Below are 25,908 nucleotides of genomic sequence, written 5' to 3' on the forward strand. Positions count from 1 at the left end.
CCTCCACAAATGGAATTCAGTGAATCTCCACTGTATTTGGGTGGGAACAGAAATATCTTAAACCCTGCACAAAGTAAACCAAAACTATCTGCATTTACTGCTGGAGCTAACTGAGAAAATATGTCTTTAAAAATCAAGTGAACTGACCCTTTACAGTGTTCAATATACTCATAATTCTGCAGTGGACACCTTGCTCCATAGTTTGGCCTGCTCTGCAAAGCTGATCAAATACTGGCAGGATATTTTTTGTAATTTTTTCCAACGTGTTAGGTCTTACATTACAAACCCCAAACTCATCACCCTTGGCACAAGAGAGGCCCTGAACACATTAAGGAAGCCTTGAAGTAGGTTTATTGCCTATTGCCTTAATAGTAAAAAAAAGAGTTCTGCTCCAGCGCTGCAAAACACCAGACAGCCCCTCACTTTGATACTGGTTTAATGACCTGTCTAATACTCTCCACTTAGAAAGAATCAGATTTGCTCTGAAGGATAAATTGGAGGACTTAAAAAAGATCTGGGCCCCCTTCATTACCCTCTTGGATGGATTCAACACTAAACCTGACTCTAGTCATTTGACCCAGAGGAATCACAACAGTGTGGCATAATTATCTCTTACTTATTCCAACCACCACACTGCACCCAGCCCCTTTTTTTATTATTTTAATTTTTCAATTTTTATTCATTTTTTGATCTGCCTTTATGCCATACGTTGAGGCTCTAGGTCAAGTAATCTACTTAGACAATAGATTGTAGGATAGTGAGGCAGTGGGGTGGTGTCAGTAAACCAAATGACCAGGATTCAAGCCTATTTTAAGATATGTGTATCGCCTAAGTATAGGATCTGCTTGGCAAAATGGGTCAAACACATCTAAACTTGGAGTGTGACCTTTTCAAGACAGCATCTGCTGTTCACCATTATGGGTGAGAATATTTATTAACGTTATCCCCTGTTAATGTGCCACATACAAAACTTTTTGACATTCAGACAGTGGTAAAGTGACTGAGGGCATTTACTTCACTAGGCCACTGTGCTGAAATACAGTTTTGAAGTTGTACTTTACTTGTACTTTACTTCACTGGAATTAATAACCCCAGTGATGGCTCAGTTATATTAAGTGTTCCAGTAAGCCATGAGATCACACACTTATCAAGGCCCTGGAACAAGACGCCATTACTGAAATTATCAATTCAACCTGTGTTTTTTTTTCTCCTGTGATATAATCATTTAACTATAGGCCATTAATCTGTGTTTGTTCCTTCATATTATTTACATATACACCTTGTGGAGCAAATGTCAAGTATGCAGTGGTTGAAGAAATACTAAGATATTTTACTTAACTCAAACTAGCAATACCTGTGTCACAAGTAAAAGTCATACTTTCAAAATATAGCCTGCCTAAAATACCAAAAGTAAAAGTTGGCTACTCATTATGCAGAATGGCCCATCCCAGAATTGTATATGTTATAGGCTATTACTGAATTATTATTACTGATGCATAAATGCGTTTATCACTTCTAATGTTGCAACTGGTAAAGAAGGGCTTATTTTTTTACTTTATATTTTGTAGGACTATTATGAATATGAATCTTTAAAGTAGGCTAGTGACTAAAAACATCAAATAAAAGTTGTTAAATAAAAAGTAAATTTGCCTTTGAATTGTAGTGGAGTAGAAGTATAAAGTAGCAGAATGTGAAAATACTCAAATACAAGTACCTCAAAATTTTACTAAGTACTTGAGTAAATTTACTTAGTTACTTTTCACCACTGTGAGTATGCCAGTATTACAAAAGTGAACATTTTTTCAGGGATATTCTACATGTTTGACATATCGTCTTCATAAATGATTAGGATGGAATTTTAGGATTATTTAGTTAAATTTATTTCGATTTTAATGTTTGATTTAGAGTGGACCATATGTAATTTATGTACGCATGTAATTGAATAAGCTATTGAAAAATATGAATTTTGATCAGTCGGTTGTGTACGACCCTTTTCCTGTCAGGCAGTTACCTAGCCACCACACATCCGGTCGGGGTCCTTTCACAATAACAACATGGCCGCTCTCTGTAGAGGCAGGCACCGGTGGAAAAGGACTAACTGTTTTCATGTTTTGACAAGAAACCTGACAGGTAAGAGTGTGTTGATCAAATATTCAGTGTACATATGAAGAGTAGAATGTGCTCAGGTTGATAGTTGGAGGTGTTTCTGTCAGGTCGCAGCTAAACCAGCGGCTCTGATGTAACTCTGATGTAACTAACTGTTGGTTCAGCTGGTTAGTTTCTGTTCTGTTAATTAGTGTAAATAACACTCACCTGCTGTCCTCGTCTATGCTAATGAGCTGATGACTTTTGTAACGCTTCTCTCTCGGCTGCTTGGTTTAATGGTGACATTAATTGACAGCTGTTTCCACACCTGGTCAAACAGCTGTCAAAGTAAACGCTTTGGCCATTTTCTGTGGTCAAACTGGCATAACTTGGTAATATACAACTTAATAAAGCTGTATTCATAAACTGCTATTAAAGTGTTGATCCATCGATGTGACTCACATCCAGATGTAAGGATGGTGGAGTTTGGAGAAGGTGGAGATAGGTTGATAATATATAACAAAAATAATTTTATATGTGAGGTCACACTAATAGTTTCATGTTAACTATTCCATTTCAATTCTACTGTGTCAACTTCATCATCCTATGTGCTCACACAGGGAAGTATGACTATGACCTGGTGGTTATTGGTGGTGGTTCAGGAGGCCTCGCCTGTTCCAAAGAAGGTGAGAACTTTTTAAGTACCTATTATTTTTAATGTTTGGGCCTCTTTGTTTGCACATGAAAATCTATCCAATACGCTGACAACATATCCACAATTACAGCTGCACAGCTGGGACAGAAAGTTGCTGTTCTAGATTATGTGGAGCCATCTGTCAAAGGTAAAATACATCTGTCTGAGCCTGTTGTGCCAGTTGATTACCAAAAAATACCTTTCTTTGTTAAAAGATGAAAAGACACCATTGTTAAGTCCTCTGGAAATGCTTTTCCAAACAGGTACCAAGTGGGGTCTTGGTGGTACTTGTGTTAATGTTGGCTGCATTCCTAAGAAGCTCATGCACCAGGCTGCTCTACTTGGCACCGCAGTCAAAGATGCTAAGAAGTATGGCTGGCAGATCTCAGGGCCAATCTGCCATGACTGGTAGGTCAACGAGAACTTTTCCCTTAAGTTCTTTATCAGACTAAGGGAACTGATCTACACTAATAAAACAGATTGATATGTGTTTGTAAGTAGCCAAACAGCACCATCTAGTGATATAATTTAAGTAGGACAAAACTCGATGTAATTGCATAGATGCTGTAGCTTTGTTAAGGTACTAAGATGATGGACTCATAAATATTCTGTGTCTGTCCATGTATTACTTTTTGGATTATTTATTCCAAAAAACAAAATGCAATTCATAAGGGACTATGAGTCTGCTCACCAGCCAGATGGATCTATCCTTAAAGTATGTCAAAAGAATAGCAGCCATAAAGATTATAAGGGCAAAACCAGAACTGTGATTAATATGTGAAGTGCTTTGATTGTTCTCTAATGGGCCAAATAATCTGCTAAAATTACAATTTGGCAAATACTAATTTTAACATTGTGTGTTTGCTCATTATTTATATTTGATTCCCATTATTTAAGTACGCCTGTGAGCCAACACACCCAAAGTAGCTACTTGTGAATACTGGTACGGCATGCTGCACCTTTTCCTCTATCAGTTTGTGTGTTTTTGTGAATGCAGTTTATGTTTCTATTACTATATTGTTTTCCAGGGCCACCATGGCAGAGGCTGTTCAAAACCATGTGAAGTCTCTAAACTGGGGTCACAGAGTTCAGCTCCAGGACAAGTAAGTATTCAGACTGTTTTCTACTAATGATGATGTTTCATTCAATAATCAGTTTAAAATGAGTAATGCCTTTTAATCTGAGGGCTGGTTTAGCTGGTCTTAAGGAGTTTGAGTGGACAGTTTTTGTGTCCCATTATAATGTAAATATTTATAACCTGCCAAGAATTTAACTTTCTATGTTTGCATATGTTGTAATTTTTAGCCCAAAGCATAACATTTATATAAGTATATGCGCAAAATACCAATTTGAATTATATAATGATCTAATTTGATATCTATGGTATCAACCTGGTGTCTAAAATCAATCCCTAAAGCCATGTACAATAAATGTGATGTTTTATTCATGTCTCACCCACTCATCATGTCACACCTCCTCCCTCCCTGTAGCAATGTTCCCTTCATTTTCCATGATAAACTTTCATTAAATCTGAATGTCCACAAAATAACGTCCATATATTTGTTAAGTTCCTTTTCATTTATACGACATGAAATGTTGCTGAAGGCTGTACATTTCTGCTGGCACACAAGCTGAAGGATTTACAGTCAGCGACCACATGTTGATTGAGTGGCTGGCTGGAGGGCAAACAGGTGTTAACCTCTGTGTGAATGTGCCCAAGCTTAACCTAAAGTGTTTTCCCTCCAATGAGATAATTTAGTTGCACTCAGCATATTAGTAATGCTACTAATTCCATATAAATCCCCTTTGATTAACAATTAGCCCTAAGAGGCTCTCAGAGCAGCAGAGAGGCATTGTCAACCTCAGTGCAAAGCAGTAATTTAACACAAGTGTATTCATTACTTTAAATTAAATGTAATGATAAATGAGCACAAATGTTAAATGAATGTCCCATTTTAATCAGTAATAATTAAATTAGATTTTTTTTGCACGAAAAATAAAACAAAAACGTTTTACTGCTGTGACTAGAATTAACTTTAGTACATGACAATTTAAAATAGCAGGGTTTTTTTTTTTTGACAAAGACAATCTTTGCATTGTACAAATTAGAATTGGTAATGTCCATATTAATTAATATAGTGAAAAGGGTATTTTCAAACAAATTAATTTCAATTGAAAACTGAAATTCACTCTTTATATTAAATGAAGCTGACTAAAATTAAATGTAATTAATTATAAAATTACCTTCCAATCGTTGATTCCAGTCTTTTTTTTTTCAAAACACAGTCTCCACATGGTTTCATTTAAAAACGACAAATTAAAAAAAATGCTATTAATGCATATTCTGCTGGCTCTTCTCTCTCATCCTCCCCCTGTAGACTAGACTCATATGTTTTTCTTCTTAAATGGGAGTCAAGGCTGAATTCATGATGTTACAATGGATTCAAATTTAGTTTTTTAAAGAAAAACTTCTGAAACCACCTCTGCAGCCTAACCACCTTCTCTACTCCTGATTTAGTTGTGTAGTTTTTATGGTACTGATCAATATAGCTCAATATTTAACCTGCATTCCTTGTACTTGTGCTGCTAATAAGCCATACCGTAACAGATGCAGAACATAACCAGCAACAAATGTGACATGATCTCCTTGTACCATGCTGCCCGGTTTAGCCTCTGCTATGTGCAACCATGGTTCATGGTTTTGTTAGTGTCTTTTGAGTCTACTATGAAAGAGTTACCTTGTATTTCAGCAGATTAAAAAGGTGAAATGTAGAAAGTGTACAGTGGGAAGCAGGTACTGTATGTGATCTGCACGACCACAATAGGTTAATGTACCAGCAGGAGCAAACAGCTGTTTATTGTTTGTTTTGCAGGAAGGTGAAGTATCTGAATATCAAAGGAAGTCTGGTGGATGAACACACTGTTAAAGGACTAACTAAAGCAGGGAAAGAGGTGAGCTGCTCATCCATATATTTATACATTCAGTCAATCCCAAACTGATAATTGAATTTCAGTTATTGAGACTGTATTTTACTATACCGAAAACTGTATTAATTTCTTTGTAAAACATAATTTATATATGTGTTTTTATGTAGCTGATTATATATCTTTTTATATTTTTATATATCGTCTTTTTTTTCTCATTAGTACATTGTCCGCTGCAAGGGTCCTAAGGACAGAGGAATGTCGTATGCTGTAAAGCCCTGTGAGGCAAATTGTGATTTGTGATATTCTCGCCTCACAGCAAGAGGGTTGCCGGTTCGATCCCGGTTCGGAAGCGGTTAGAAGATGAATGAATGAATGAATGAAAAGCTGCTGAATGCATAGTGTGTACATAAACGTTAGCATTATAGCTGAACAGACCCTTTTCTGGAAGCATCATAGTACAACATTGATAGGACACCCTGCAGTTCATTGACAGGCCACTTGAGGCTGGCTTCAAACTAAAGTAAATCCCCATAGAAGCCCATGTTCAAATTCCTAACTTTACAGCAGAAATAAACAGTTTACAGCCTAGTAACACATAGGTAATTTCAACATCCATGACAACTGTAAGGGGGGTGAACTTGTATATAGCTCACCCTTTCACACTAAATAATAGCTTAAAGTTGCACGTATTTTAGGGCAGGGCCACTTGAGTGACAGGCTGCCTACGAGGTGTTGTTACAGTTTACAGATCCACCCATCACTCCTCCACAGCTCCACCCTCTCGTACGAATTCCGTCACTTCGTACGAATTCCGTCACTTCTAGCTCCAAAACACCAACATGAGGATGGCTGAAATGCTGAACTTGAGGCTAAAACAGCAGTCCACAGGCCAGTGGGTGATGTCACAGTAGCTACGTCCGTGATTTTATATATATTATTATATATATTTACAGATCTATGGTCATGTCCTGGTCAACGGCACCACTTTCTTTTGTAAATTTTTACTTTAAAAAAAAATAATAATACCATTTTAATCTCAGAGAATATTCAAGTTTTTTTCCATGTACATAACCCAGATAATACTCCAGCTCCATATTTTTATTTAGTTTTTTTTACACACAATAACCCTAATATGCTATTGTGAAAAAAAGTTTTATATTTCTTTTTGCTTTTTATTGAATTAATAAATCAAAGTGCAAAATCCAGATTTAACACCTCCATACCTAGAGAGTACTGTGACTTGTTTCAGTGATTTCAAAGCGTCTCCATCATCAACTGAACGCAGGACACTATGGAGACCACTTGCTTTTATTTGACATTTCCTTGTTTTTTGAAGGATATGAACGAAACCTACTGCTTCACATTTCCCTCCTCTCTCATACAGACAACCTTGACGGCCAAGAACATTGTGATCGCCACGGGTGGACGGCCCAACTACCCCACAAATGTAAGTAACACTTCTGTCATCCTTCCCCCAACATGTTTCTCTGTTTTCTCTGCCAGCATGTGATGTTTGGTTGACTGGTTACCGGATAGACAAAACAAATGAGAAAGATACCCTACAGCGACAGAGACGCCAAAACTGCTGAAGAAATGGAGAATGTGGTTTGGAAGCATTACACCATGGCACACGTACAAGCCTTAACACACAAAAGATAGCAGGTTGTAGTGAGCAGACTGTTGAGTTTAATGTTATTGATAGAGCTGTTGATAGGTGGATAGTTGTGCTCACAGTTTTACCTCTTGTTATGTTACAGGTCCCAGGAGCAATGGAGCACGGCATTACCAGTGATGACATCTTTTGGCTGAAAAAGTCACCCGGAAAAACGTGAGGAAGCCCTCCACCTACCTACACACACATGCACACACATTAGATTAAATTAAATTTTGTTAGTAGCTAAATATTAGCCAGTTAGTGCCCTCTGCATCTGATTTTATGCTGTGATGATGGCCTGCATGCAGTTTTAGCTCTGCCACAATGATGACAGTAGCATTCATTTTTCTAATTTGTTGGTTAACATGGACTCAGATATTTTGCTGGTGCTTTACTTTCAAAATAATATCACCCATGAATGCATACATTTTAGTATGTGTATGATTAATGCCGTCGTTGTCTATACAATGAGCTACAAGGAAAACAGAACCTCTAACCTCTGCAGTATTAATACCTCGCTCGAACTCACCGCACTACCTTGCTCGCTGACACGACACGTCCCACTGTCACGCACTGTAATCATTCATCAGTGACACGGAGTTTGTTTTTCTCCCTTCCTGTCAGCCTGTCTTCGCCTCATGATTCAGATTAGCGGCGTGCATCCTGACCTTTACAGAACAAGCCCTTTAATCCAGCCATTTAGCCCCTGTCAACACCTGGTTAATTGGTCTTTCCCTGATGTTTCCTCTTGGCACAACGTGCAGACGTGACTAGTGGTTGTGGGATACCTGGGTTGCGGTTGTTGTTTGCCTCATGGTGACAGATAAGCGGAAATAATGATTCCGATATTTAAGCTTCATATGTATCTAGACTGTCTGCATCTGTGGCATTGAGTTTTTAATTGTTTTTAATGCTGCTATTTCTTTAATGCATTTTTGTTTTGGGTGGTTATTAGTGCTTGCAATTTTTTTTAGCAAGGCTGCACTTGATCCCATTTTTAAATATTTTTTAGGATCATCAGTTTCTCTATAATTTTAATTCTAAAATGTGTGGTATTCTAATGTACTATATGTATAGTTGCATGTTATGCTATTCAGCTTTTTGACCACTTGGTGGCAATACAAAATCATTTATAGTCAACAAATTAACATGAGTGCCATCCTTAAACAATTACCACTGAAGCATTCACCCATGCAACAAAACGCCTTTGTATATGAAGCAGAATTATCCATTCGGAGAGACCACTTGAGCTCAGGAAGTCCTTTGATGTAAGAGTGTGATGGTTAGGGGAGTTCTCCATGTCCCCGCAGGCTGTAAAGGAGTTAGCTATGGGTTAGCATTAGCTTTAGCTTCCTCTATAAGGGTAAACCACACTGTCTGATCAGAGCCGGAGACGTTGTTATGCTGCCGAGCTGTCAGCTGTGCAGGTGAGGTCCGAGAGGCTGTTTCTGCTGGCGGGGCTGCTGTGGGAGGGGGTTGCAGGCAAGTGATGGCTGTCTAATGGGTCTTGGAGCACATACACACCTGAGTGACAGATTTGGCCCTCAGGCCAAAGCCCAGAGCTGGCTGCCATCATCATGCTACCAGAAGAAAGCAGTGAGCGCGTGCCAGCAGGACTGTGATACTGGTCTGGGGATAGGCCAGTACTTGAATAAGATGGAGCAGAATGAGGGTTTGTGTTGTCGGTCTAACTCTGCATTGTGTTGTATGTTTGACAAGGACCACACTTCCCGGGAATATCTTTCACCAGATTATTACAAAGTATCACAGGTGTCTGAAGCATAATTTACCAGCCATTATAACGGAAAAAGACATTTACAGGGTCTCTTTTTGGCTGTATTCAGAACTCTTTAGGAAGCCTCGGAAAAGTAGGAAACACCAGAAGTGTTTTATCATAATAAAAACTAGATCCATGGGATTTCACAGGGATTTAGAATTGGTCCTTTTATGAACTCTTATACTGGCCAGTTAATTGTCTCTCATGCTCTAAAAGAAAATGGAACCTGACAGATACATGAAATGTGGAGTGAAAAACTAGGCTCACTGAAATGTGTCTCAAGTTTTTAGTGCAGAGATATAAAATATTCCAGGGTGACATGCATGTAACTTGAATTAGTTCATTTTGGAGTTTGTATATGGTTTTAAATTTTTCAAACATGACTTTACCAGACAAAATATATGTATTCGTTTTTATATTTAGTAATTAATGTTTAAATGCTGGTTCAAGGCAGGTTTAACCCACTCTTACACTGTCATAAGGTCCATGCAGCGTTGGCAAGACTAAGACTGTGTGGCCTATGGGACTGTGGGCAAACTGAAATGCCCTCAGGAAGTCTAAGCAACATTTGATAAAAGTATTGAAGTTGGACACACTTCAAGCCTTTGCAGCAAAACCTCCCACGTCCTAGACACACAGGAGTATCCAGATCTAGTGTTTATCGGTGTTGGGGCTTCTGAAGAACTTCCCAAGGTTAACAGACTGCCACAGACAGTCAACAGCAAACCTCTGTCCTCTGGAGTTGTGGGTTCAGTGGAGCCTTGGCTTGATCTCCCAACCACATCCTACCACTCAGCTGTCAGAAGCCAAACCTCAAGAGTTTTATAATGTTTCTGTTTGTCACAAGACTCCTTGACCAATGTGTTACATTAAATGGGAGTCCAGTGTCGTATGAGAAATTAAACACACATACTGACCAGACAGCTGCGCCTTTTCTCACAATCAGGGTGACTCCCTTTATTAGACACATTTTATAGTTTTGACTGTTTCATGTCTGTGATATTTTCTTTAATCTAACATGGCAGTTTGTCTAAAACACAGATGAAAATCAAAGTGGGACGGAATGATTTGATGTTGCTACATTTTTGTGCAGCTCATAATATGAGCTCCCTTCTGAGCAGTTATCAGCTCAGAAGAAAGCTACTTTTTTGTCAAAATCTACAAAGTTGGCTATATAATTGCTTATATAGGGAGGTGCTTAAATGTCCCCATATTTTTGGAACGTCTGCAGGTGGCCTTTAGAAATATACATCAGTTTTTCCGTTAAGCAGGCAGTCTGAGAGACTGTTCAGTCACTCTCAAATCTGTCTGCATGCCCCCTAAATGTCACCATTGCTGAAAGGGGTCAGACAGGTTGTAAAGGATCTATAGCATCATCTGTTAGATGACAAATGAAGCAGCTGTACAGACTCCAGACCAGTGTACAATGTGAAGGAAGGAGGGCCAGGGGGAAAGAGACAGTTTCTCAGTGATGAAAGTGTAGAATCAAGCTAAAGCTCTTTGCCTAATCTTCTTTAAGCCACTTCACAATACGTGCTAAGTGCAGCTGTGCATTACGCAGACGGAGACAAAATGGGCACCGGGGCTTTTAGCGGTTAGTTTTAGCATGGACAAGAGCAGGATGTGCCGCAGGCAGCCCGAACTGTCAGAGAAGGTGGTCTGGGTTGGAGAGGTAAAAACAAGGGCGAGAGAAGGGCCTCTTCCATGCGGGTGACGGGCATCACTCAGCCGGCTAATGTGTGGACTTGAGCCTTGAACATGGCACACCCCATCTGCAGGGATTAGTCTAAACGCTGGCAATTAGCCCTCCTCAACACTACAGATCTCAGGGCTGGATTAGAAGTGTGATTCACCTGGACCACACACACACTTATACCCCTGATACTGCACTGCAAGTGCACACATACCTTTTACTGTCCCCGTTTTCTACATTCTCTTCACACGTCTTCACCTCCCTCTGAGGTTGTGAAGTTTTGTAATTCATCACCTCTCTAATTCAGGGATTTAAAGTAAACATTTTCAACTTTGGACTTGCTTTATTTTATTTGGCCAAAGTGCGCTGCACAAATGTTGAAATGTATTTTTATTGTATTATTAGTTCGACTAATGGCTTCTCTTTATTTGTGTTTTGCAGACTTGTGGTTGGAGCCAGCTGTATCCTTTGTCTGCCAGAGAGCTTGTAAATGAAGTCACTGTATAAAGTCTGCTGGTAGTCAGCAGGGCAATGGTAAAGTTACTGACTTAATTTAAAAAAAATCACACTGGCATCAGACCAGTTTGAAATTGTTTTTCTGAATAACTCTTAGCATTTATTTGACACTCAGGGTGCCATGTCTACAGTACTGAGACCCCTCAGACAAGATCTCAGTCAGAGATACATCATGCTCTGGCCATTTGGTGAACTGTCATAACACACTGTGACACTGTTCTAAATCCAGTTTTCTTGTTTACATGGTAGTGCATGACTGTGATCCCCCTTCTTTATAAGCTACTTTCTTGTTGTGCAACAGTGCCAGTGTGTATGTGTTATAGCCACACATCAGGTGCTGCTGTACCTGCAAATCCAGAAAAATACTGTCATCCTCAACCTGGTTTTACTCAGATGTGGCTCTGGAGTGTGCAGGCTTTCTCACTGGCGTTGGCTTGGACACCACAGTGATGGTTCGCAGCATCGCCCTCCGGGGGTTTGATCAGGTATTGCTCCCTGAACTAAAGTCTGCTTATTGTCCGTAATCATGATAGTGTTTTTTGTCATGTTTGAAGGTGGATATTCTCTTTTGGTTTATGCAGCAAATGGCAGGTCTAGTGACAGACTACATGGAGGCATATGGGACCAAGTTTGCATGGAAGTGTGTCCCACAGAGAGTGGACAAACTCTCCTCTGGAGCCCTGCAGGTGACCTGGACTGACACCCTCACAGGAAACGAACACAAGGACACCTATGACTCTGTGTTGTGGGCAGTTGGTGAGTCTGTTCGTGTCACTGTGTGTGGTTCACATGTTTGGGTCAATTCACTTTAAATAAGACAAACCTGAATCCATGTGATAACAAAGAATTGAACATTTAAGTAATATGCACGAGAGACACCTTTCACCCCTACCCAACCACCCACTACAGTGAGATGACAGGGCTAAGGTTTCAAAAGAGAACCACACCATGGCGTGGTAAAGGCTCATTGTGATGCCTCTGGACACTTGGCTAGAGGAGATGCCAAGGCTTTGGACTTGAGACTGGGATAGATGTTAGACTTAAGTCACAAATATAAGGACTCGAGACTTGACCTGTACTTGACTGTTGACTAGGGAAGTGAATCACTAGTTTCATCACAATACAATATTATCTTGATTCTTTGGACAACGATATAATATTTACAGATATTAGAAAGTCTGCCACGGTACATTTTCGATTTGATGCGATCCAGGGGCCTGTGATTGATAGGAGACAATATTATATGCCTATTTAACACAGTCTGTTAGAGAAGAAGCTGACACCCCTTTCTAGTTTGCTTTTGGCCATAAAAGATGAAAACACTACATAAATAATAAACTGTAACCAGTTAGGTGCAGCAAAGTTTACCTTATACTGTCTGGCTATTTGGCTTTAAGCCCCAAAGGAAAACCTCTCCCAACAGCCATAAAATTTTGATAAGCAACAAGATCATTTAACAAAATAATTTTGGCACAGTAATAACTGTCAAGGTTCATAGACAAATCAATTGTTTTTTGCTAGTCACCCATTATTTGCTTGAGCACTTTTGAACTGCCTACATTTGCCAATCTTACTCACCATTGGTTTAAGTCACTGCAACTCGTGACAGACAACACAGTGGAATTTAAGCCTGCATGCATGTTTTTTCAGCCGAACATTGTTGAAACAGAGCAGCTAATGTTGCTGTGCTGCTGCAAGAAGTTAGCAGAGTAAGATGCCCATCCAGGCACGTAACCTAATGTTGTGTTTTATCACATAAAGGCATTGTTTACATACAGCATGTGCTTTCTCCATAATATGGATCAATGTTTTTACTATTGCATCTATGATATAAGATCATTGATCCTTGATTGAATCAGTATATCGATCTGGTTGACTGTGTGATTAAAAACCAGGACCAATGACAAATAAATAAGACCGTGTCAGGCATGTCTTGCATAGCCTCACACCTTGAATATTACAATATTGACACAGCTTTGAAAGGAAAATTTTGAATATGTTATTGCCACAAGGCTTGCAGCTGACTTCATATCATTAAGATTTGTGACTTGACTTTGATTTGTCTCAACTGACTTAAGAAGTGATCAAGACTTCTCTGGACTGAATAGAGACATGACTCTGACATGTGACTTAAATTTGACTTCCCCCAGAAGACTAAACAACTCTTACAGATGTTTGAGTTTGAATTAATTATTTAAAGGAAACGTTCACCTCAAAATCCAAAATATGTATTTTGACTCTTACCTGCAGCGCTGTCCATCAGTCTAGATTGTTTCGGTCTATCAATCATGGAACTAGATGGCACTCAGCTTGTGGTGCTCAAAACACTAAATAAATACATTTGAAAAACTAAACAGCAATGCCTCTTTCCAGAAATCAGGATCCAGTTATTCAAAATAATCCACACACCTTGTTGTGGGCAGTTTCATGTAGGAACTATTTTTTTTCTACCAGACTACACCTGCTAACCGTATCAACACAAAAAAGGAACCACACATCTATTCATGGATGACAGGCTAGTGCTTGTGGCAGGACAAAACATAAACATCAGTGGTGTCCTCCGCAGCTGACATTAGCTAGCTGAGTGGTGCTAGGTGAGCTAGCAGTAGATGCACTCTCCCTTCTGCCAGGTGATACTGTTGGCAGGTGTAGTCCGATAGAAAGAAAATAGTTCCTACATTTGACTGCTGACAACAGGGTTTGTTGATGATCTTGAGTAACCAGATCATGATTTCTGGAAAAAGACATTGCTGTTGAGTCTTTCAAATGTATTATTTTGGCGCTTTGAGCTCCACAAGCTGAGTGCCATCCAGTTCTATTATACTGGAGAGAAGGCAGACATCTCTACAGCTGATATCTCTAACACTCTGCAACTCAGACCAAAATTATCTTGATAGATAAATAGCACTACAGCCAAGAGGAAAAATATGTGTTTTTGATTTGGGGGTGAACTGTCCCTTTAATCAGCTACATTCCTTTTAAATATGAAGCCATCTGTTTTTAGATATATAGCAGATATTAAAATGCCAGCATTATGACAAACCTGACTTTGCAAGTTTTGATGCAGCTATTCATCTCCAGGGTTACATGTAATACAGCAGCCATGTTGTTTCCCATATATATGTCCCTGAAATAAAACACTAGTATGAGTGTTCTCCCTGCTACCATCAATTTCATTGTCACCCTCAATAGAGTGCAGTGTCAGCATATAGCAGAGGAATCAAGGCTGAAAACAAAGTAATAAAGCCTGAGTGATGGGAATGGCCAGGGGAAGTGTTAATCACCCACCGCTGGCTCCATGGCTCTCTGGTTGGAGAGGGGCAGGATGGGGCAGGATGCACCCAGGCACAGGGTCACCACGTTCCCCTCTTTGTTCTCCCTCTCTGGGCCTTCCTGCCCATGCCAGCCCTGCGGAAACCAACCCCGCATCTGTCACTGCCACCCCTGCCCGTAGCCGTCTGCCTGCCATTACCACCAGCCCTCCTTCTCCTCCTCCTCCTCTTTCTCATTTAGTCATTCTCTATTCTATCATTTCACTTCTCCCATTCCACCAGCAGTATGAGCAACAATGGAGGGAACATCTGTCAGGGTCACAGCCGTCAGCTTATTTGTGTTCAGCGGTTATCAAAGACAGCGCAGTGCTTCTGAAAATCTGACTACCAGGCTTTTCCAGTGCCCAGACTGTCGCTTTCAGTGTTGTTGGGGGGGGGGGGGTCCTCTCTTGCTCTGTGCGTGTGACAGCGACAAGGATGTGCGTGACCCTGCAGCTGAGATGACGTTTGTTCCTCCCTCCCATGGTTCAATTCCCACATCGTCTCAGCGTGAGACTGCTAGTGAGAATGATATATGCATTGAGTGCATGAATCAGTGGGTACTCTGACATGCGTGAGGTGCTACACCCTGATGTTTCCTGTCTTCATTAGAGCAAAAGAGTTCTCACCCAAACTCAGCAAAGCACTTGACATGTTGGATGTGGCAAATTATTTTTGACTCCAATCCACAGTGCACCACACTTATTAGTATTGTAGCCTGTTTTAAGCCTCTTTCATATGACATTTTACATTGAATGCATCACATTATTTGTTAGTTTTTGTTATTAGTCTGCCCAACAGCATCATCAGCTTGTGCACCCCAGCTTTAGGTCACTTTACCTTATATCAGAACACTGTTACGTATTAAGTTGTTACACCACCAGCAATATCCATGTGTTAGTGCTACTGGCTGAAACCTTGCGAGGACCCAGCTACATCCACTACAACTTTTGTTCCCATACAGTTCAGTGAGAACCAGTAACACCGTGGCCTCTGCTCTTTGATGTGTGCATGCAGGAGTTATGAGTACAAGGCCACTTCCCTTTACTGTGACCTTACACTAGGGGCCAGGCAGGGTCCCAGGCCTCTGTGGAGTTATAAAAGGCCAGAGGGGACCGGGGGACAGTATCACCACTGTCTGCCACATCCTTCTCCATGGCCCTGCCTCCCTCCACCTTTCCTCTGCTCCTTCCTGGCTTCATGGCTGTTCCCCTGTCCAGGTGTGCCTGCAGAAACGCATCAGGAAACAGAACATTTCCACGTTTCCTGTCTGCATGCGGACAGTGGGCATATTAGTCTTCCTCCTCTCTGCGCTCTACAGTACTGAAGGATGTCATTTGAAAACATTTCCTTTTTTTTTTTTTTAGACATTTGCCTCTCAGATTTAGAAGTTATTGATGACACCCCTGAGTGTTGCTCTCCAGTTTGCTAACACTTCATTGCAGTGTAATCATGAAATATTTAAAGTGACCAAAATGTCCTCATATATTATTCTTATTTTAGAGATTTGGGGCAAAAACATGGTAACAAAGAATCACTGAATGCAGCAGTATCAGCTTTCATAACTTGGTGAACAGTATGCCAAACTGAACATCTAAAATAAATATAACAAGCATTTTTTTTTTTATATCATGGCATAGCTTGGGTGTTTATGTATTAACAAACCAGTGTGTTACTTAAAAGTTAGTTTTTCCATTTTGTTTGATTTTGAAAGCATTGTCCCTTTTCCCCTTTTAGCTAACATTAATATAGACACATGCTCGCTGTATCAGTCCGTGTTCAAATGCGTGAGTGTTAAACTATAAAATCTGAATGTCCAGTTTAAAAACCAACAGCTAGACTAGATACCAGAAACCCCTGAAAATGTGGCTGTAAATCTTTTAGTATTTTTCTGTAACATTAAATATTTATCATCAAATAGGCAACAACCAGTTGGGAAAAAAATACCTTTAGGTTAGGCTAGGTTTGTATTCATTATTTATTTATTGAGAGTTTATCAGTCAAAACCTCAGATAATTTACTTCAGGGACTGTGTGGAGGTGGTTTGATCAGATTTGATGGACAGTGCTGACAACATTAATATGTTGTCATATTTTGATCGAATGTAGCTGAAGTCTGATTGGTGCAGAGAGGTACGTGACATCACCTTTTTCCAAATAAGACCCAACCCACTTTGTACCAATGAGAAACTTTGGCAGAAAATAGCTACTTCTCGTAGGATCCCTTCACTCACGAAGAAGCTAATGAGAAAATAAATTTGCAGAGCCTATAAAACTCTACAATGTTTGTGTTCCTCAAAGCAAGCCAAGAGGACTTACATTCATTTGTAGATTTTAAAACATACCAAACTGTCTATAGAATAAATGTAACGTATTTCCAGTTACAAAATTTTTGTTGATGCACCAACGCTACAAGTTACCAAGGTCGTTATCGATTTGCATCTTAAAATCTTTTTTGGCCTGAAATAGAACACGTAATCAATTTTTGGCATCCTGTATGATCTGTTCCCCCAAGAAAAACAGCTGCCCCCTCACACTGCACTCCCTTTTGTCTTTGTTCATTTGATTGATCAGATAAGCGTCCAGCTCTCATTTCAACTTTTGGAGAGTTGTTGTGGCTAATTAGCCTAGCAGTCTAAAGGCTTCCTCTTAATGTCACAACAGGCTTTGTTATGCTGGACCACTGTGTGTGTCTGTGTGTGTGTCCCAGCTCCAACCAATCCCTTATCAGCAAGGCCACTGTTGTTGTGTCCTTGCTGTACAATGGAGCTGTGGTCACTGCTACAGAACAGCAGTGAGTGGAGCTACAGACAGGAAGGCCAGATATGTAGAGAGAAAGTTTACACTTAGCTGTCAGATTGTATTGATATGGATTTTTGTTGGCTAAAACGGATACTTTTGTAGTAATTGATGCTGAAATTAAATATTTTAAAGCAGAAGTATCAAGTAATTAATGTTTCAGCTGCAGATGTTTTGTCTTGTCAAGGAGATGGATCCTCAACAGCATGTAGACCATTACTAGACACAAACTCAAATAAAATGTATATTGTACACTGCAATGTAGTTGAGGTAGGGATGTTCCTAACAACTAATTTCCCTGACATTTAAATGGATGCTTAAACTTTGACTAGTTGGCTAGCCTTAAAGGTTTAACATTGTCCTAAAAAGATATTGTGTATGTTGTAAGAGCCATTTGAAAACATTGATCACATTTTTTAATAACCAAATCGTATTTTAAATGCAAATATAAAAATCCAGTCGCATAAATTTTTTTTTAATAAGTTTAACAGAATAGTATTTATGCTGCCAAGTAGAGAGATCTACTAATCACGCACATCCCCAGGTTTTTGGCCTAACAGAAACATACATTCGTTTGGGGACAAGTTAGTGGTCACGTTACTCGTTCCACAGGCGAAGGACCCCGGACACATAGCCTACAGTAAATACACCGGTTGTAAATAACTTTTAACATACGTGAGTCTTTGTGACTCTTGACTCTTGTCCCCTAACTAACTCTTGTTTATGTTTCACTAACGATATTTTCACCCGATTAAGTCACATCCCATTATTTTCCGTTATTTCCTCTGTAAACCTAACGTTACAGCAGCCTACAAGCATGTTGTGTCAATAAATCAGCTCAGACACTGTTAGAAATGTTGTATTTAGCCTAATAACATCATGCTACAGCAGTAATAACGTCAGCTTTAGTCAAATGGGTCTAGCTCTCCCAGTAAATGTCATAAACTCTGGACACATTTTCCCTGTATGTTGACATGATGATGGCCGCGTTTCCCAGATTCACTCTTAGTTTAAGAAGATCTTTTACTAAGAAGGAGTTGTAAGATCGAGCTGACCCACTCTTAACAGTCTTCTTAGCGACCAAACGCTCACAGATCCAGCCGCGACAGGCACATTAATATTACACTAAACAAGGAGACATTGAAACACTACACACTGTATATATTTTGATCTATTTTATACTTAAGATTTATATTGTTTAGCATTAATTGGTGACAGAAAAGAACAAATTTCCTTCTGCAGGGAAACACGTGTCTTTACTGTGCATATGACAATAAACACTTTGAATCTTGAATCTGTATGTTTTATGAAGACCCTATGTGCGCTCAAAGCTGAGGCACAAGTTATGCACCGAAATCTGGCGGAAGAAAAATAATAAGAAGAAGAAAAATAAGTATGAGGAATAACAAGTGTGTTCCTGTATGTGCTGTGCACATCAGGCTGTCCAAATGAAGTACTGGCTGCCCCGTGCTGGGATACAATGCCTCATCAACTAGTGTCTCCACACATCTGGAGGGCAACCCAGTGCAATTTCGCCCTCAGCCCAGAGGTGCAGTGCCTGGCTGCGTTGCGCTTTTACGCAGTGGGGAGCTTCCTGGAGGTGGTGGGAGACGGCACCAGAACGCAAAAAGTATTGCGAGGTAACGCAAAATTAATTACAAGGGAACGTAACACAAAAGTATTGCAAGGGGACGCAAAAGTCAGTCCAAAAAGAAATCTCCCGACTTGACCTTTACGGGGCTCCGTATTTATCAGTGTATTTGTCATTTATTATAACTTCTTATATGAAGCAACACTAACTGCTGTATAAAGGTAATTGATAATATAGTATTACACGTCTTAAAGTGTTTAATAAAGCATTTATTAACAGTTAAACACACATATAAATCCTTCACAGGCAGGTTTAAAACTTTAAAAAGTGTTCAAAAGTCATGAAGATTAATGCTTGACCCTGAAATGGTGGTTTGACCAAAACAATTCCCCCCCCAAAAAACTCAAGGTCCTCTTACAAATTTCTCCACGCACACATTTCATGGCCTTCAGCAGCAGATAGAGTGAAGACATAAAATTTACACATAAGTAATTCATAATAATATGTAAATTGATACAAGATAACAATCAGAACAGCAAATCACTAAATAATGTTACATAATATCCTATTTCATATTCATGTAAAGTGTGAAGATATACTATGAGTTATGTGATTACAGCTGTGTAATCTATTTTACTATTTATACTTCACAAGATAATTGCTGACAAATACACTAATAAAAACATAACAATCAGCTGGCTACTTCATTATAGTGTGTTTAGAATCCATTAAGATATTGTTTATATACTTCCTATGAATGTATAGAAAAGAAATTTTAAAGGCCTTAGAGCTGTTTTTGGCCACACCACTGGTCACTCTTATTCATTGTAAGGGAATATTCTAGATATATTCTTACTTTATAATTGCAGGATTTAAATAATATAAGTACAGATTAGAAAATTCTGTTTCAAAATCTAAATAGCTAAATTCCACTGCAGTTCACATGAAATAATTTCACTGAGAGAATGACATGTATATGTAGACTGTTCCACTGTTGTGGACATATAGAACAGGAAAATATTTAGAAGTCTTGCTTTTGGGAATTGGTCATGACTGCCTAACTTCCCCTCTCTTCTCCTTTTCTGTGCTCTCCATTGCCTTTAACCACCCATGCTGTGGCGCACTAGACAGGTCCCTGTAGCCCCCCCAGTCTGAGAAGAGGGGGAGGACGTTGTTCTTCGGCTCCAGCCAGGAAAAGGGGTCTCAGGGGTTTGTTATTTTTGCTGTCCGATAGCATCTACATGGGTAGCTCAGGGCCGGGTGTTTATTATGCTACCCAGGCAGGTTGCGAGGAGCTATGGAATGGGGAGGGGAGTGAGTGGTCCATGCCCCATCACATAGAGACTCCGTGTCGACAGCATCAGTCAGCCGTCCCCCAGGATGTGTCAGAAATCACACCTTTGGATGTCCCAGGAGGTCGATGGGATACCAATTCCCAACTACTCATCAGTTTCTACTCCTCTCTCTCACCTGGCCAGATGTTGTGGTTGTTTTGTTATTTAACACTTCTGAATTAGAGTTTGACCTTCATTTATATTTGAAGGTCAGTACTGGTACTGGTGTGTTAAGATTTGAGCTGGTAATTGTTGATTAGTTGATTGCTCATTTTGTTCAACCAACAGTGCAGAACTCAATTTTGATGATACAATGATATGAAAATGTTAAAAACAAGAAAATCCACAGATTTGAGGGGCCGGAGCTGACAGATGTTTGCCACTTTTAGCTACATTAGCGACATGGCTCTAGGAATTGCACCGTCAGTCCACCACTTTGGTCTGAAAAATCTGTTGAATGGATTTGCTAAAGACATTCATGGTCTCCAGAGGATCAATCCTAATTACTTTGGATACTTTCCACTGACTTCTTCTCTAGCGTCTCCATGACATTGATAGTTTTGGTTTTGAGTGAAATGTCTTCACAACCTGCAAAAAAAATGAAGAAGCAGTTCTTTGACGTCACACAACAATGGCAGCACCCATGGAAGTGTACATTTCAATCAGTTGGGGAGGGGGGTAGGACGTACTTGTAGATTACAGTTTTTCTATTAGGTTAGATACATTTCCAAGTATTAAAGTACAGTAAAATATTATTTATAATGGCGTCTGTTACCTTGTGCATCATTTTTTTTCGTCCTCTGTTTCAAGGAGGCTGCACTGCTAAGAGTTCAGTTGCATCTACACTTGCTAAAGAAACATCAGTTTGTCACAATCAGCCATGTTTTTTGTTTACGGTTGGCGTTGTATACATGGGACCCTTGGAGGTTGGACACTGGAAATTTCAACTGGGAAGTTCTGACCTTCGACTTTGACTGGAACGCAGGATTATTCCATACTTGTATTATGGAATAATCCAGCTACATGCTACTGTAGGTGTGAGGAACACAGTACAGATAACCCCCCTACAGTATCAGCTGTAATTGTTGGACAAGGTTTTCTGAAGGCAGTGATGGCACATGCCTTAAAACCTCAGCAGAATGTGTTGTGAACACTGTACAGAGAGCCTGTCTCCTCTCCCACAACTCTGTCTCTCCTGAGTTGTAATGTAATATTCTCCTTGTGTTGTTTCCTTTTATTGACCTCAGGCAGAGCCCCTGAAACCAAAGCCCTGGGCCTGGACAAGCTTGGTGTGCAACTCAAAAAGGAGACGGGGAAAATAGTTGTGGGCGCCGACGAATCCACCTCGGTGCCAAACATCTATGCTTTTGGTGACATCGGAGAGGTACGTGTTGTTCACAGACACGACTCTGACAGCAGAAGCAGCCCTGATAACAGTCACCGATGGGAAAACTCTCCGCATAATAATTAGGCTTAATTAAGACAGAGTCACTGTAAATGGTTTTCAAAGTTTAGTTTGAGCTGAGGTCTGTCAGCTGTATGGGAGAAATCTGGGATTTAACTTAAACACATATTAGCTCTGGAGAATTATCCCAGTACCATTCCTTAAAATGCTGAAATTTGTATGTCTTTGGAATAAATATATTAAGTAGATCTATCTTGATGACACTTGAGTCAGAGATGTAATGCATGGTAAACAAATGTTGACCTCCAGCTTGTACTCAACATGAGTTACATAACCACCAATGAGAGCAAAACTTGTTTAATGTCACGCTTCCTGTAAAAGAGTATTCCCATTTATCTGACGCTTGCTATCACTAACACATAGGCCCTTACCATCAATTAAGGTCATAAAGATTTGTGGTATGTCTGATGTAAGGAGGGATAAATTCTAGATTAAAAAAAAAAATTAATTTGTTTTTTGACACTGGTTTGAGTTCCTCATTGTTTAGGGTCTCACAAACCCCACAGCTCTATGTGTAAACTAGGGCTGCACATTAAGTGGAAAATTTATCTTCATCACAATATCAACTTCCCCAATATAGGGTTCGCAAAATACTGCTTGAACTGCACTAAATAGTGTACTGACATGTGCCATGCATTCACATGCTGCATGTCAATATATGCCAGGGAGTGACTGTGGACCACTCATCTGTGTTGAAACAGTGGCCTTAGGTGGCTTTACTAGTTTTGAAACTATTTCTTATGTCACAGAAACCGCTGAGAGTGAAACTTGTGTTATTATCATACGGTTCGTGATGTGTTGGTGTTGCTGTCCTGGTGCTTTGCGCAGACACCTGTCCGCTCTCCCACCTGTTCTCATCCCGCCTCTCTGAAGCTCGGTGCGCTGCTGTTTCCTGGTAAAGACTGCAGGGCGGCACAGAGGTTCCTAGGGACTGTTGGTAGACAATAACCTTGTATTTTAAGGTTCATAAAGTACACCCAAATTCACAAATATGTAGGATATTACTACAGACACTCCTGTTATCTTACACCACGACGTCTGCTGTGACAGTGGATGCTGTATTCACTCATGTCATGGTGCTTCTCAGAGTGAAAGCAAATAAGCATATTTTTTTTAAAATGTTGAACTATTAAATTTATACAGTAACTTATTTGAATTTTTATTTCTATTATCCATAGAAATTCTAATTCTATGGGATTATCACAAATCACAATCATATGTTAAATAAAGTCTTCGGATTTTGGATTTTATTTAATTTTCAGATACATTTTCATGATACTTAAATATAGCCATTAAAAGAACCATAATTATCAAACATGAGTTTAACAATACAGTTTGTAAAAGAACACATATTTTATTGGGGCCAACTACTCACTACATTGAAAACCTACCAGCACCACTGCATGTCTTTTTTTTTCCAGTATGCATCGGATATTCATTGTCTGGGGTCTGTGTTAGCAGCACAAACCAAAAGCACAAAGACATAAAATGGTATAATTCAGTAGTTGTTTATTTATTGTGAGTCATATTGTCATCACAGTATTCTACAACATGATTGCATGCCACATGCTTTCCTGAGATTGTGCAGCCCTAGTGTAAAATGCATCAGTAATTTAAAATCTACCATTTTTTTTCCCCTTTATGTTTGTGTTTCTTTTGTCTGACCTTATTCAAACCCAGTATGTAGAAAAGTATCAAAGTGTTAACTCCTCCCTCTGCCACAAACTGAGCTTTGCTCATACAGTACAGTGAAGGTTAAAAAAGAGAAATGAGCACTGTTATTGCACCAAATAATCATTTTAAAAGTAGGACATTTATTTGTGCAGACATACAAGACATACTATCCACCACTACGTGGCAGAAGACTGATTCTTATCTGCAATACCTGACAGCAAGCAGATGAACCTCTTGAGTTTTTGTGTTTTCTTTGTCTATAGGAGTCCTTCGGCTCATAATCTGAACTAATTTTAAAAATATATTGTGTCAAAGCAAAGTGAAACCTTGTACTGACACTTAAACTGAAGCGCTATTGATGTTACTGAGCTGCCTTAGTTGCTGTGCACCATTGTCTGCTATGAACGTTGTCATCACTACCTCATTGCACTGTGGGATATTTATGCCAGTGTAGTGTCCAGTGTTTGCACACTGTGATATTTTACTGGAATTAGAATGCAGTTCTCATACTATTGGTTTTATACTAAGGTTTTGGACATACGCCAACCATACTGTTTTAGGGTACTAAATAGCATGTTAGAATGGAATTTAGGACACAGCGTGAGTTTTAAATGAAACCCTTCCAGCCCATCTTCATATAATCTCTGGCTCAGTGACTGTGTTCTGAGCTGAACCAGCCATGTTAATACTAGTTTTACCTGCTGCATGTAATGTCAGTGTTGTTTTTTCACCACGACCAGCTGTGTGCTTCCTTCCTGCCTCCCAGGGCTCATGACACACACACACTCTTTTTGATTGACAGTTCGCTTTGATGAGTAGTGCTTCAACCAAATATGTCTGTCAGCTTATCATAGCAGCACAGAGGCTTTTTTCAATTCTCTTTAAACAGGGAGTTGATATCTCACTTTGTCCAGTGCTTTGTTGTTTTTTTCTCGTCAGAAAACAGTGCCAAGAAATGCATTATAATGACGAATGACAGTTACTGGAATACCACAGCACACATCCACATACATGCAGAGGTGCAGGAGATGTTTGGGACAACAGGATGTGTGGTGGTAATTTAACAGGTTTAAGTCATGCCTTTAGAATTGCCCCGCAGCCCTACTGTTTCCTGCACCATCCTGTGTGTGTGTGTGTGTGTGTGTGTGTGTGTTTGTCTGTTTTGGCAGACATCCAGAACAATAAAGGCAAAACACAGACGTTAAGATTTTTTTTACAAAGTTCTAGGTGGTTTAAATGTTGAGCACTTGTCGCCTGTGTCAGTCACAGACTCATGGCCCACTTTGTCTGTGTGTTTGTATTTCACTCTATTTCTGCACTGAGTATTAATATGTGTAATTAGAACTGATTGAAATTAGAAAAAAAAACAGACCAAATGGTTTAAACTTGTGACTTCTGTAACTTATAGTAAAGTTAACACATTATAAAAAAAACAAATCTGGATCTAACGTGTTTGAGGTCCACACATACTGACTTAAATTCAATTGTCTTGTGTTTTAGGGTCGTCCTGAATTGACCCCAACAGCCATTAAAGCTGGAAAGCTTCTTGCCCGCAGACTGGCCGGTCACGGCACTGAACTCATGAACTATGACAATGTAAGACACACACACACACACACACACACACACACACACACACACACACACACACACACACACACTTGGAGGCTGATCATTTCCCTCCAACTTTTCATAGCTTATGTCTGTGAGTCGGTTGTTTTTTGCTTAATCTGGGGCAAATTGTAATCATTTTGGTGTTTTGCTGTTAGTCTCTGATATACCCACTCATCTTACTGTATGCCTCCAGCCTCTCTTCAGTCCTGGCATACCAGAGTGTCATTATGATATGTTTAGTTACATTCAGCTTTTCTGCAAGTCTTGATGTATATTTTATTACAGCTTATCCTTATATTCACATGTGGTCACAGAGGACTTCTAAGACAGATGAACTAAATTTTGTTTGGCATAGTTTGGGTGTCGAAAAGGTTTGGAATATATTGTTATGATGTGCAAAATGATTAGCTCCCATCACTGTATTGAAATACAAACTAAAGGTAATGATTACTCCATAATACATGACAACTATAATTGTCAGACCTAAGCAGTGTCCTGTTAGTTTTGACTTTGGCCTTACTTCCTCATGGTCTGGGGTCCCACAAACCCCCCTGCTGTATGCGCAAAAATAATTACTAATTGTAAAATCAATGCTTTTTTTAATTTATAGTAGGGATTTTGAGTTTATAGTAGGGATTATTTTCATTATCAGTTCATCAGCCAATTATTTTCTCAACATTTTGGGTCATCATTTGATAAAAAAAAAAAATGTCAGAAAAAGGTGAAAAATGTTTTAATTTAGCACAGTTCAAGGTGTGTTCAAATGTCTTCTGT

The 25,908-nt window shown here is 39.5% G+C and overlaps 1 protein-coding gene across 1 annotated transcript in view; it reads left to right on the plus strand.

Annotated features, from left to right (window-relative positions):
• Nucleotides 1-2,044: 2,044 nt before the first annotated feature.
• The window catches only part of txnrd2.2 (thioredoxin reductase 2, tandem duplicate 2), a 30,157-nt gene continuing 6,293 nt past the window's right edge, over nucleotides 2,045-25,908 (plus strand). Inside the window, exons 1-13 of the mRNA XM_049578200.1 lie at nucleotides 2,045-2,130; nucleotides 2,706-2,771; nucleotides 2,871-2,927; nucleotides 3,043-3,187; nucleotides 3,808-3,882; nucleotides 5,653-5,731; nucleotides 7,092-7,154; nucleotides 7,465-7,535; nucleotides 11,273-11,292; nucleotides 11,741-11,832; nucleotides 11,929-12,103; nucleotides 21,629-21,765; nucleotides 25,021-25,116. Coding sequence (XP_049434157.1) covers nucleotides 2,055-2,130; nucleotides 2,706-2,771; nucleotides 2,871-2,927; nucleotides 3,043-3,187; nucleotides 3,808-3,882; nucleotides 5,653-5,731; nucleotides 7,092-7,154; nucleotides 7,465-7,535; nucleotides 11,273-11,292; nucleotides 11,741-11,832; nucleotides 11,929-12,103; nucleotides 21,629-21,765; nucleotides 25,021-25,116 — 1,152 coding nt within the window. The 5' untranslated portion in view covers nucleotides 2,045-2,054. The remainder of the gene's footprint in view (nucleotides 2,131-2,705; nucleotides 2,772-2,870; nucleotides 2,928-3,042; nucleotides 3,188-3,807; nucleotides 3,883-5,652; nucleotides 5,732-7,091; nucleotides 7,155-7,464; nucleotides 7,536-11,272; nucleotides 11,293-11,740; nucleotides 11,833-11,928; nucleotides 12,104-21,628; nucleotides 21,766-25,020; nucleotides 25,117-25,908) is intronic.

The sequence above is a fragment of the Epinephelus fuscoguttatus genome, linkage group LG6 (assembly GCF_011397635.1).
Source record: "Epinephelus fuscoguttatus linkage group LG6, E.fuscoguttatus.final_Chr_v1".
NCBI lineage: Eukaryota > Metazoa > Chordata > Actinopteri > Perciformes > Serranidae > Epinephelus > Epinephelus fuscoguttatus.